This window comes from Anabrus simplex, chromosome 8 (genome assembly GCF_040414725.1).
Source record: "Anabrus simplex isolate iqAnaSimp1 chromosome 8, ASM4041472v1, whole genome shotgun sequence".
NCBI lineage: Eukaryota > Metazoa > Arthropoda > Insecta > Orthoptera > Tettigoniidae > Anabrus > Anabrus simplex.
In genome coordinates this window covers 45,247,157-45,261,216 of record NC_090272.1, presented here as the reverse complement: position 1 = coordinate 45,261,216, position 14,060 = coordinate 45,247,157, and the positions used below count along the sequence as shown (strand labels likewise).

The following is a 14,060-nucleotide window of genomic DNA, read 5'->3' as shown; positions in this document are numbered from 1 at the left end:
TCTTCAGTAATTGCGGACACGAGTCAGTTAGGCTTAGATCACATTTATGGCTTACTCGAGGCTCTTTGTGTATTTTGGAGGTACGGGTATAACAAATTACCTGACTTTGAGGACGGTATTTTTTAAGAGAAAAGTAAGAATATTTATTGAAATGCAAAAGTCTTGTTTTCAAATATTAAGTAAAATTTAATTTGGAAATTAATTGCGAAGTGCGCCATGAAAGGGCACCTCGGGCGCCGCGTTGGACAGGGCTGCTCTATAGTATATTTGTTTAAGTTGCTGCTGTCATCTTGTAACTAAAGTGTAAACTGTTATGACATAATCGTTGACTCAAACATCGCGTAGGGATTCCTACATTAAATTATTATTATAACTTTCACCCGTATAATTTTTCTTGTACCATAAATAAATTAGTATGCTAACTTTCCATACTGATATTAAAGATAACATATTATAGATAAAATAACATTACTTAATTTTACTTAATCGATCCTCTTGTAACGGTTTGTGTCAAGGTTTGGCAGACAGATCATCATGTTTTCTTGTCTTCTATCCTTGATCGGGGCATTGTCAAACTCACGCTTCTAGATTTCAGAAAAGTTGCTATGTTGTCTTTTCATTTCATCCGTTGTCTGCCTCTCGTTAACTTTATAGCGTGTTTTGCTACACCGACTTTCAACAGTGTAAGTTAGTGATGCGTGCGAGCATGTGCGAGTGAATGAATGGGACTTCGCAACACAGCTGTAAGGAGACAAGCTTGAAGCCGTGACTAGGCTGTGACCGATAAAAGGTGAGTAACGTTGGACGTTATTTTTTACAGTTACGGTACTTTATTGAAGTAGTGACAGATGTAGCAGTTACACAAAAATAACCGTTTGTTACATCTCTACTCCAGATATTATAAAATAATAGGAATTTAGATGCACACTGTGTACGAAGTACAGTAGACGCACACTTTTTTCGTATTAAGCAGGCTGAAATCCCCTTTCCTTGCGAGGAATATGTTGGTACCACAGAATACTTGACGCTATAGATGAGGTATCGCTATAACGAAGTTTCACTGTAAATTAATTAATAAATGAATAAAAATATACCTAGAGGTTTAAAAACTGTTTGCAACCATCCAATTTTCTCCTACTACAGATAAATAACTGCTCACCAAACAGTCTCCAGTGGGGAGGGGTGTATTATATACGGGACCCATAGCTCAGCGCCTCGCCACTTCAGCGGGATGGGAATTTTCAATTAACTTCACACAAGGGTGGAGGGGGGATGGTAAACAGTGTTGCGAACTACCCGCAGAAGAGAAACGGAAAGTCTGTGTGACAATCTTCGTGGGAAGGTTCGTCCGCCAACAGCTCCCCATTATTCCGCGTAGCAATTAAAGCCGTCAACAATGGACGGGCCGTCGTGTGGTTTATTGTTGCCTGTTATTAATGACATGCCATGATAATACTCTGGGTATTACTTGCCTGAATTGATCCTCGCCTGTCTATCAACAAGCACATCGTTATCCTTCTCCCCAGCCCGCTAAACGGTCTGTTGAATCCTGCTGTATCATTCGTTACCACAACAACAAATCAATACACGAGTTCCAAAAAGAAGTCTTATTTTGAACTGAATTTTGCTCATTTTAATATTAAATTCGCTGTAAATATAAGTAATTTGCTGAAGTAAAAAAATTGTACGAACTAGAAGTTACCCATATGATTCTATTTCTTCGAAAATAATACAAGTTGCACGCACAGTTGATCAAAAATTAGCTCATGGTTTAGTGTGAGTTCCCAGGTAAACGTTTCTCAGAAACCATTGAACTTATAGATACAAGGTTTGTTTCGGATATTCACAGAGTTTGTAGAGTATCTACCTATACGGGTTGTAAATTATACTTTTTAATAATTAAAATTTTGATAGAATATTATATGCAAGGAGTATTCAATACAATGTGCCGATTCTTTTTTGAGTGACTATGCATATGAGGCGACCACTATCAATAGCGATCAAGTTATATGATTTTAGAAATCACATCTATGATGATGATGATGATGATGATGATGATGATGATGATGATGATGATGATGATGCTTGCTGTTTAAAGGGGCCTAACATCGAGGTCATCGGCCCCTACTGGTACGAAATGAAATTACAAAAAATTCATTTCATCCACTGACTAAAATAAAATAAAAAATGTCATGAAGAATGAATGGATGGACATGAACCCTACAAAAAAAAAACCCAAACAAACGAAAAGAAACAGTGGATCAGACTCAAAAAGAAGGTAGTTAATTAGAGTATTACTGATCAAGGGACCATTTATAAAGCACAATCATGCTTGATGTCTGAAGGGGTGCTAAATTTACGTCTAAGGCCCCACAGAATGGTACATGTCGCGAGTAAAGTAGAACCATGCTATTTGTCATATTGGGGTACTGATCAAAAGTAGCGAAGACTCATGGTGGTCCACACAAGATGGTACTACTCACAAGTATTGCAATTCGTACAAGGAACGCAGAACTATGGTGTTTCTCACACAATGGCGCGAACCCACTATCTCCCGATTACTGGATACTGGCCTCACTTAAGCGACTGCAGCCTACCGAGCTCGGTACTGCTGAATGATAGAATCCGTTGTTTCTTTTTTCATAATTATAGCTATACTTGAGGATTTACAAGCAATGTAAGCTTAAGTGCGGGTGAGATGGTTAGAAGCAACTTCTGTGTGGTTGGGACCCCATTTTCCCTCCCCTCAAAACAAATATTAGTTTGCGAAACTACACGTACACCTATCTACTTTTTCTCTGTGAATTTTTATTCCAATCCATCAGTCGTTTTGAAAGGAGCATGGAGTCAGTGAATTTCTTCGCGTTGCTTCATTCTAAATACTTAACCATATTTCTTCTCGGTGCTTTTCGCATCGAAAGATTACTCCATTCACTATTAAGTCTGGAATTCTCTAGCGCACTGTTCGATATTAAGAAGTCAATATGGCGTAAGAGAATGCATTCCATTTTGACCGAATGAGGAGCCAAGAGATTGTTGGAGTAGCTATGGCCATTCTCCACGTCTCACTATGGGCCAATATCAGCAGCCTCCTGTCCCAGTATGCGGTACTTTCAGTTAAATGACATTTCGGCGAGGAAATTTCTGCCTTTTTATTCCCAGACGTTATTTCCGTTCGTCTCTCTTTTGCTTGAAGTCGTACCCTCGGGATGGTTTCAAATAGACATGAACAACAATGTAATACGCTACCCCTTCTCAGTGAGCTTCCACTTTTTAATTATTAGTTGTTTTTCCTTCATGGCGCTGTTTCCTGAAAGGAGAAAATTCCTTTATTGTTCTCGCGGGAAATCTTCAACTTTTAATTATGTTTCTGGTTCAAGTGAAAATAATCTTTGTAAGCTGGCAGTGCGAGCTGCGATGCGCGCGCGCATATTATTAAGACGAATTAAGACACCACAAGAAGCTCGACCGTCGTGGGGTCAAAGCCCGCAATTAACGATCCCTATTTCACGACAAGTGGCTTGCAGGAATGCGAACTGAAATAATTGCCACTTCCGACTTTCGCTGCTGACGTTCGTACTCGTCTCCGAGTTTATTTTTAATAAAATAAATTATTTTGCCCTCGGTAGAGGTGACATTTTATACTGTATATAAAGGGGTGTTGAAACATTAAGACAGATTTGAGTATCTGGGTAACATCTCCCCTTCAGTTATCTAATAATAATAATAATAATAATAATAATAATAATAATAATAATAATAATAATAATAATAATAATAATAATAATAATAATAATAATAACTCAAGAGCGTACTGGAGAACATGCGACATTTGCAACAAAAAAAAGCACACTCTACAATACTGTATCAGACCTGAAGTGCTATAGGTGAGCGAAAAGCTGGTACTCAATAGAAAAGGGAAACTGAAGAACATTCTGAAGGAAGAACGAAACATCAGGAGGAAAATTCTTGATGATGATGATGATGATGATGATGATGATGATGCTTATTGTTTAAAGGGGCCTAACATCTAGGTCATCGGCCTCTAATGGTATGAAAACCGGGCGAGTTGGCCGTGCGGTTAGGGGCGCGTGGCTGTGAGCTTGCATCCGGGAGATAGTGGGTTCGAATCCCGCTGTCGGCAGCCCTGAAGATGGTTTTCCCTAGTTTCCCATTTTCACACCAGGCAAATGCTGCGGCTGTACCTTAATTAAGGCCACGGCCGCTTCCTTCCAACTCCTAGGCCTTTCCTATCCTATCGTCGCCATAAGACCTATCTGTGTCGGTGCGAGGTAAAGTCACTAGAAAAAAAAAGGTACGAAATGAGACGAAATAGAATGACAACTTAAAAGTCCAAAATCATCCACTGACCAGAATTCAAAACGTGATGACGAAGAATGAATGGATAAATATGAATTTAAAACAATCAGTGGATCCGACTCGCAATGCCCTACAACCTACATTCTCAGAAACTATCGTAAAGCAATAGTATTAGTGGCCAAGGGACTGGTCCTAAAGCACAATCCTGAATCAATGCTTGTTGTCTAAACGGCGCCAAAATCCAGGTCATCGGCCCCTTATAACAGTACTTATCGTTAGTAAAGTAGAACCATGGCATTTGTCGTGTTGCGGTACTTATCAAAAGTAGCGTAGACTCGCGACATTCCACACATTATGGTACTAATCATATTGATAAATTCAAAATTCGAATCAGCACTGATCTATCAGGGATAGTTTCCCATTAATTTGAACATATATATCATGTGTGGTATCACTTTGCGGCAAATATGGTAGTTTTTATAACAACAACAAAAAATAGTTGGCAACATTAACTTTATTATTTCCGACTGTTTTTCAGACATTGATGTTGTTGTTCAGATAGTGTGGCACCTCAACCTCAAAATCACAGTGAGAATGGAACGATTTCTACCAATTTAAAATGTATTTATTTGGCTTCTTCAGATATAACAAGTGAGTATTCTCTTCTTTTATATTTCTATTCGATATGTCTGACAAGGAAATGCGAGCCTGGGTTTTCAAGAAAGTAACACGAGACTTCCTTGGAAGTAGAAGAGACCCTAAATATAAAGAGTTTATGAAAGAAATGATCAAAGCTTATGCAGATTTAGCATGTAATATACCTTTGAAAGTACGTTTCGTGGACTCGCGTCTAGACTTCTTTCCAGAGGGTTGTAGTGATGTATCAGATGAGCCTGGAGAAAGTCTTCATGAAGATATACTGTAGTTACCATGGAGAAACGTCATGAAGGGAAATGGATGCTCACAATGTTAGCCGATTATTGCTGGAGTACAATTCTGGACGAGAAGGATGCTCAATACAAAAGCAAGAAATAAGACATGAAACTTTGTGGTGGAAAATTTCTGTCCATATTTTCCATTTTTTATGAACATTTATAAACATTCCTGTGAACGAATATTAAAAAGTGAGAATATGTGAGCACTTGGATGATCACCTTCTGTTATTTTCCTAATGTTTATAGCCCCCTTAATTTAATTTATGATATGAAAATATTAAAATAAATTTAAAATCGCATTACTCTGAAACTATCTCTCATATTTGAAAACTAAAACCAGATGTGAATTCAGCGTTAAAATGTCTATAAGCATCACACATTTTCCTCTATAAGTAGGACTTTTTGTAGAGCAGAGAAATCTAATCTGGGGCCAGTAAGTTGATCATTTAGCCAAGGAGCCGAAATCTTTATCTGCTAAATCTAGTCTGTACATTTGAAGGTGGATGTCACACGTAATATTAAGGTAACAATAGCCCATTGTTAAACTGTACACACTCAAGAATACAAACAGGTACTGGGCGTGAATTTAGATTGTTTTGATCAGATGGCGTCGGTTCGAACTCAGAGTAAAGCATGGGCTGTTTGTGTTATCTAACGAGAATCGATCGCGAGAAGCGATAAAAGCTCTTAATTGAAGATCAACAACCCTCAGGGCTGGATGCACGAGGAACCACCAGATTTGAACACACTGTCAATAACATTGCTGTTGAGTACTAGACACAGAAAAAAGATTCTGACGGTCTCAGATCGCATCTGTTCGTGGATATTCCTACGTTGATACGACAAGTACACCTAGCTGACCTCAAAAAAAAATCAAAACATTTCCTCACGCGGCACAAGGAGTTTTGTAAGGAAAGAAACGAACAATGAATCACATCGGAAAAAATAATTCATATGCCTAGTATACTTGTCAGAATGGTAATCTTCCAGTTCTTCTTCTTATTATTATTATTCTTATTCTTCTTCTTGGTAAAATCCCCAATTTTTTTGTTGAAAACATTTCCCAGCAGACAAAGTAGGTGTCCCCATACTACGAAAAACGTAAACTTAGCAATTTCCTCAACTGTACCGGAAGTTGGAAGGGATAAAGGGCCTGGAAAGGTTGCAAATTGGGAATGATGGATAGCTCTATGAAACTAAAATTTAAAAAAAAAAAATCGAAAATCACCTCCGGCCTACAGAAAATGCAGTTCGGGAAAAAGCAGTCTAAAATTGCCTGTTTCTTTATTAGTTTTATTTTTTATAAAATCCTAGCCAAATAAACTTATTTACATAATTCTTTCTGTAGTATGTTCCTTGATTCAATACCCTCAGACGTTTTTTGATTTTGAAAACTGTCCATTCCGAACGTAGTTATAAAAGCTTAAGTGAAACTCTGCATTGACTCACATTAGCGCTCGTAGTGGTGCTTAAGTGAAATTCTGCATTGACTCACATTAGCGCTCATAGTGGTGCTTAAGTGAAACTCTGCATTGACTCACATTAGCGCTCGTCGTGGCAGAAAAAGGCGAACTGCTAATGTAATCGACCGGATAACGATGATCAAGAAAAATATTGTAATTTTTAGGAATAAATAAAGAATATATTCTCATACTTTAGTACCTAAAATTTGTAGCTCATATTCCTAGGATGTATTCAACATTGAGTTGCTTGCCTCAAAGGCTAGAACGGTTGATTTTCAGGTCGGCATTTCATGCGGAGTTGGCCCAGTTGTATGGTCGGATGCCCTTCCTGATGTATTCGCTATAGCGTGTTTCTGTGCTGACTGGCAATGATGTGTGTAGTATGAAGAGGGAAGTGTTGCGACAAATACCTAGTCCTCGAGTCAGAGAACTTAACCGGACGCGGCTAAAATCCCCGGCCCAGATGGTAATCGAGCCCATGACACTCTTAATCGATGACCACGACGCTGACCATTCTGCAAACACTCCCCTCCCCCCCTCTCTGTCTCTCTCTCCCTTATACTCAACATTGAATGGCAACATCTCACTAATTTGATCGGTTATTTACGGAAGTGTTCTGCCTTCACAGCACTTCTCCGACTGGTAGGCTTCACCTCCACAATCTTCACTGAAACTTTCACCTATCCACGCTCCATAATCACTTCACACAGCAGTTCCATACAGACAGGCTCGAACACACGACAGCTGTACACCAGGCTCCACTCCATATATGACCGACACTCAATTTACGTGACTAATCTACACACTCTGAACTCTCAGCTCACGACTCGTAACTGATTACCCAATACTTTCTCATCGAAGCGATCCTGTTTTTATATACACCTGGCGCTGAAGTTCTAGTACCTTCGAGGTACGGCCAGAATACGAGTGTTTTAGTTTCACATAACGAAAACATCACGGAGATACCAGACGAAGAGGACAACAAAAACAGAGGCTGTCACATGCCCACAGGCCAGCCGGTAAGTGTCCTGCCTAAGTCAGTCATCCCTTCCAGGAACGGCCGTTCGGGCTTCAACAGAGTCGACGGAACAATATGCCTGATTATTACCGGGGCACTGGTTTTGATGACCTAATAAACGTTGGAAAGTGACCTAAAATCCTCAAAAATTACTTCAAATGGGCGACAAAATGAGCCAAAAATATTACGGAAAGTATATGTAATAAATAATGCTATTTGCTTTACGTCCCACTAACTACTTTTACGGTCTTCGGAGACGCCGAGGTGCCGGAATTTAGTCCCGCAGGAATTCTTTTACGTGCCAGTAAATCTACCGACACGGGGCTGACGTATTTGAGCACCTTCAAATACCACCGGATGAGCCAGGATCGAACCTGCCAAGTTGGAGTCAGAAGGCCAGCGCCTCAAACGTCTGAGCCACTCAGCCCGGCCAGAAAGTACATGTTGTTTAAGTCCAACCCTCACTCCGTTTCCGTATGGGGTCGTGTACGAAGTGAGATGAATCTTCGTGGCGATCTTTTACTACAGGATGCTCTTTCTGTCGTCATCCTCGTCGGAGAGTTAATGAGCAAATACGGCGAGTTCGTAAATTTGAATCGCTCGTCCGGAAGTAACAAATTAACCTGATTTTCTGGAAAAAAAGAATTTTCCTCACAAATCCGGTTGCGCCATCATTCTTTACGTAACACGAAGAGCATCCCTGAATTTTTCCTTGGTATAATTTAAATACGAGCCGCCTCTGTGGTGTAGTGGTTAGCGTGATTAGCTGCCACCCCCGGAGGTCCGGGTTCGATTCCCGGCTCTGCCACGAAATTTGAAAAGTGGTACGAGGGCTGGAACGGGGTCCACTCAGCCTCGGGAGGTCAACTGAGTAGAGGTGGGTTCGATTCCCACCTCAGCCATTCTGGAAGTGGTTTTCCGTGGTTTCCCACTTCACCTCCAGGCGAATGCCGGGATGATACCTAACTTAAGGCCACGGCCGCTTCCTTCCCTCATCCTTGCCTATCCCTTCCAATCTTCCCATCCCCCTACAAGGCCTCTGTTCACCATAGCAGGTGAGGCCGCCTGGGCGAGGTACTGGTCATACTCCCCAGTTGTATCCCCCGACCAAGAGTCTGAAGCTCCAGGACGCTGCCCTTGAGGCGGTAGAGGTGGGATCCCTCGCTAAGTCCGAGGGAAAAACCGAACCTGGAGGGTAAACAGATGATGATGATGATGATGATAATTTAAATACACCCTGTATAAGTTAGCAATGTGTATGATATACCAGTTAAAAGAAGACATATTATAGTTAAACGATAGTTAAACGCATTAAAGAGTAAAGTACCGGATATATCAGGATGTACTGTATTCTAAGAAATAATGAATTGTCTTTCCTACACTGAACTGGAGAAACACTTACCTAGGTAGACTGAGGACATCTTCTTGCTGACGTTCTCATCAATGAATGTGACACCCAGGGTGTAGAGAGGGGAAGCCCCGGCGCCGTGAAGCAACTGCCCGAAAAGGAATAACCACATGAAGTTGGACACATGTTCGCCATTCCCTTCATCGTCGGAACTGCAGGTCGTGCTTTGAATCTGAGGACAAGGAAAAGACTGATGTCAATTTATAGCACAAGTTCGCATGATGGAGCAATTGGAATGTAGGACTTTCATGTCGACCCTAACGTCATACAAGGGCCGTAAGTAAAGTAGGTGGCAATATTGATAGAACGCAATATTTAATGAACTAACAAGTACAATTGAATTGCATTCCTTCAGTGTGGTCAACCACAAAGTGAGCCACTTGGCATTGGCTATTATCCTGTCGACATGTCAGTTCGGTTTATTCCGAACAAAGTATTACTGTAATGGCGTCTTGCCATTTCACTTGACATGAGTTTAATAGTACCATGTGTGTACGAGAGATGGCGGACATCTCGGTGCTCGTCGCCGAAGGTCAAACTTCCTGCCACCTGGAAATCTTTATCTCCTTGACTATTTTGGTGGATATTATTTTGGGGACTGTAAAAAGTGGCTTCTCTGCACATTGACGCAGCGTTTTTAACATATAAGAACGTTTTTAAACGTTTTAAGTGTATGTGTAACTTCCTTTCATTTTCCTGCTTGAGTCCTTGATAGCTCCAGGTATTAGTAAGTTATCATATATTTCATATTGGCTTTTCTCTTGTATATGCAATGTTTACTCCGTTGTATGAATGGAATGTGTGCGTGTGAGTTTTGGTACTTGGTTGATATGCTTTTTGATTATGAGATGGTCCAGTGTATACTATATATATGTGTCAGCCTTCTCACTTGCCTTAAACATCAGATTGTAATTAATGTTCGTGTCGTAGCGAGAATTGAACGAATCGCGGTCGTGATGGAAATTCTTTGGCGCGTTACATTTCACGGTCTTGATACAGTGTTCTTCGTGCATGCACCATACGTATGTTCCTGTGCCCATCTGCGTAACCCTTGGGTGACCTTGGGGTCACGATATTTACGAAATTATGTTACAGTTCGATCTGTGTACCCTGTCTAATATTTTCATATCAGTACCGAAATGTATGGCGGTGTGCATGAGTGCGTAGGTGTGTTGGAGGACGTGTGTCATATCGGTTGACCGTTTCGATTATTCGTTTCTATTTTATATGTGTTTTGATGCCAGGTCGAGGCTTGCAGTTTCGTTCCCATGTTGGCCTCTTACTACAGTGGCTCAAAAAAGTATCGGTCTGCCCATAGTCGTGGTATGAACGGAACTCTATGGTACAAATAATGGTGCATATAATGGAATTGTACATATGCAGATGTGTAAGACAGTCAAATATATCAGTAGGTTGAATATAGAGCCAAGGAGATTCACGCTGTTTGCAAAAGGACCAGTAATACAACGGCGTGCGACAATACACGCCAAACAATTATTGGTCTAGTATACAATATCATCGTGATATCGTGCTGTCTGCTGCATCTGGCTCATTGTGTCTGTGCTGACACGTTGGAAGGTAATATTCAGCACTGTTTCCGTGTTCAGCTAACAATGGGAAGGAAATTAAAAGAAACAATCGTGGAAGAAAGGAAGATTGTAGTGCGACTATTTCAGGAAGGTAAATCTTTCAAGGGTATAAGTGAAATTATTGGAAGAGCTGTTACAACTGTTAAAAAAACGGACAAAGACAATAGAAAATAGACAAAGAAGTGGCCGTCCCTCAAAGTTATCAGTACAAGACAAACGGCAAATTGTGCGTAAAGTGGCCCAAAATCCTCAGCTAATTGCGCCGAAGATAGAAGCTGCGTTACAACAAGATGTAGGAGTGCAAGTGCCATCTGAAACCATCCGAAATGTGCAAGGCGAAAGAGGATATGCGGGCAGAACAGCCCGTAGAAAGACGTAAATCAGTAAGGCTAACAGAAAGAAGAGACTTGCGTACGCTAAAGAGCACAGAAATGACAGCTATGAGGATTGGAAGACAGTCGTTTTTACTTATGAGAGTAAATTTACCCTCTTCAGGTCAGACAGACGAGTGAATGTGTGGAGGAAGACGAATTCTGAACTTGAAGAGGAGAACCTGACAGCTACTGTGAAACATGGAGGTGGTTCCCTGATGGTGTGGGGTTGCACGAGTGCGAATGGTGTAGGTGAATTAGCCTTTATTGAAGGAACTATGGATCACAAAGCATACATTAACATCCTCAAGACACATCTTCCATCTAGTGTACAAAAAATGGGACTCTCAGCAAAGTATACGTTTAGGCAAGATAACGACCCCAAACGCACAGCCCTTGAACACGAAGCTATGGCTGTTATATGATACTCCGCGTTGGATGGAAACTCCACCACAATCTCCCGACATCAACCCCATCGAGAATTTGTGGCACTATTTGGAGCAAAACGTGAGAAAGCATGCAATATCAAACAAAGCTGACCTGAAAGAAGCCTTACTCACCGAATGGAATAACATAGCACAGAAAACTACGGAAACCTTGGTACGATCGATGCCAAATACGTTAGCTGAGATTATAAAGAGGAAAGGAGGACCCACCAAGTACTAAAACGTTCAAGAAGGATCAAGAAATTGCGTTGTGTTAATTCAGACCAATACTTTTTTGGTGGCAAGTGAAAATGATTGTTTTAAGTTATGGCTTTTTAGTTATATGGACATGGAAGAATTATGTTTTTCTTACAATGTACATGTTACACAAGATGATAAATAATCAGGGATATGTCAATTTTTATCACTATTCCCTTAGATTCCTCGTCCTCATATGCAGCATATCTCGACAGACCAATACTTTTTTGAGCCACTGTATATTATTCTTTTTTATTGCCAACATGTTTAATTTCTTCGGACCCTACGTTGTTCGCACAGTTTTGACCTCTGTCATTTATTTTGTTTTGTCTTTGCTGAACGAGCTCGTTTACCCCTTTTTACCTTCCTGCAGCTCTCGGAACAAATATTACTTATGCTTGTTCCTTGGTGCGTGGGCGTATAACAGCTGGGATGAGATTGTTAAAAAGTATCTTGGGATAATATTTGACCAAAGGCTTACTTGACAACGGCATCTTACATCTTTAAGTCAAAAAGCTAATAGATACCTTCAAGTTTTACAAACTGTTATACGGCGCCACTGGGATGCTGATCCCATTACTGCCCTCTCATTATATAAAGCGACTATTCACTCATATTTTGACTACTGTTCTCATATCATAGATACAGCATCACCTACAACCCTTCAGTTTCGTGTTTTTTGTTTCAATATTAAATGTGTAGTGGCTGGGTAAAATGTATCAAGAGCCCATAAGCATAAAAAAGAAGTATGCGGGTCGATGAATTTGTATGTTCTTGAGGAACGACATATCCGCAGGGAAGTGTGACCTTCGTTGATCTGTTCTGTAATTACAAAGAAATTGTCCTTGATGATTTTAACAATGTTCTAATCCTCAGCGCAATTGCACTGAATAAGTTAAAAATACAATTTTAATACATGTTTGAATGTTCGCTGGGGAATGATCGTGGGTACTACCCAAAGATCGACGATTGAATTACGTATGTATTTGCCATAATTTCTATTCTTGTTTCAAGTCAATTCAGTCCTTTTTAATTTGATTTTCTTTGATTGAATAAACCTTGTTGTTTGCACATTTGCATTTCATTCGAGTAGCATTTGGAATCTTATTAGTACTGTTTTAAGAGCTTGATTTCCAGCTCAGGGTCTTAGTCTTTCGGCCTTTCCATGTCACGGTTCAAGAGTTTGTGTTCACGTATTATATTCCGTCGATTTGTTTTGGTTATCGGGAAGTTACGTGGGGGTAGGGTGCAGTTCGAAAGCATATTAACTTTTGCTAAATGTCCGGAAGCCGTTTGGAGACCGCTGGCAATGCGTTTTCTGTTGATGACAAAGACGTAGCGCCCTACAGATGCCACGTCAGGAAATCGGCGTCCTCGGAGGAGTTCCTTCAACTTCGGAAACAGGGTGAAGTCAGAAGCACTCATGCCTGGTGAGTACGGAGGGTGTTCCGAGACCTCCCAAAGCCACCGTTGCAATAAGAACTTGATACTGTTTGCCCCGTGCGTTGTCATGCAACACGACAGGCCGATCGTCCCGCAATAAACATGAACGCTACATAGTCGGACAGAGATAACGCTCCAGAAATCTATTTTAATCCACGAACGCTGATCACCTTTCGAAAACATGCTTTAGAGCGACGAAATCGACACTCGTCATTTCAGCGCCGCACAGCAACACCACTCCCAACTGAATGCCACTACACATCGACAACAGCGCCACCTGACCGCTCCCATATCCTATTTGCGCATGCTCGATGTCCAGCAAGTGTCTGGACTACGTTGGACTACTTTATTTACAGCCCTCGTATACAACTGAACGTCCAAGTAACTGCAGATAACTAGTATCTAGCTTAATACCTATGGATATTACATCACCTACAACGTAGTTTCGGGACCATAAACTGCTCTGGATAATAAGATGCCCGTTCATTTTAGTTTGGAAATTTAAGGACAAAATATATTAATATGTATTTACCAACTAAAATGTTATCAAGGAATATGATATTTTAAGCCCAGGCAAAAAATATCGTACTGTAGAATGAAATCGCAGAAGCTGATTTTCAGTTCTCAATAAAGGATGCAAGGAAAAGTCTCCGTGGCTCAGGCGGCAGCGCGTTGGCCTCTCACCGCTGGGTTCCGTGGCTCAAATCCCGGTCACTCCATGTGAGATTTGTGCTGGACAAAGCGGAGGCGGGACAGGTTTTTTCTCCGGGTACTCCGGTTTTCCCTGTCATCTTTCATTCCAGCAACACTCTCCACTATATTTTCATTTC

General features: G+C 40.8%; 1 protein-coding gene across 1 annotated transcript in view; it reads right to left on the bottom strand.

Moving 5' to 3' along the window:
• The window catches only part of Oatp26F (Organic anion transporting polypeptide 26F), a 717,049-nt gene that overhangs the window by 212,532 nt on the left and 490,457 nt on the right, over positions 1–14,060 (bottom strand). Inside the window, exon 5 of the mRNA XM_068228964.1 lies at positions 9,139–9,316. Coding sequence (XP_068085065.1) covers positions 9,139–9,316 — 178 coding nt within the window. The remainder of the gene's footprint in view (positions 1–9,138; positions 9,317–14,060) is intronic.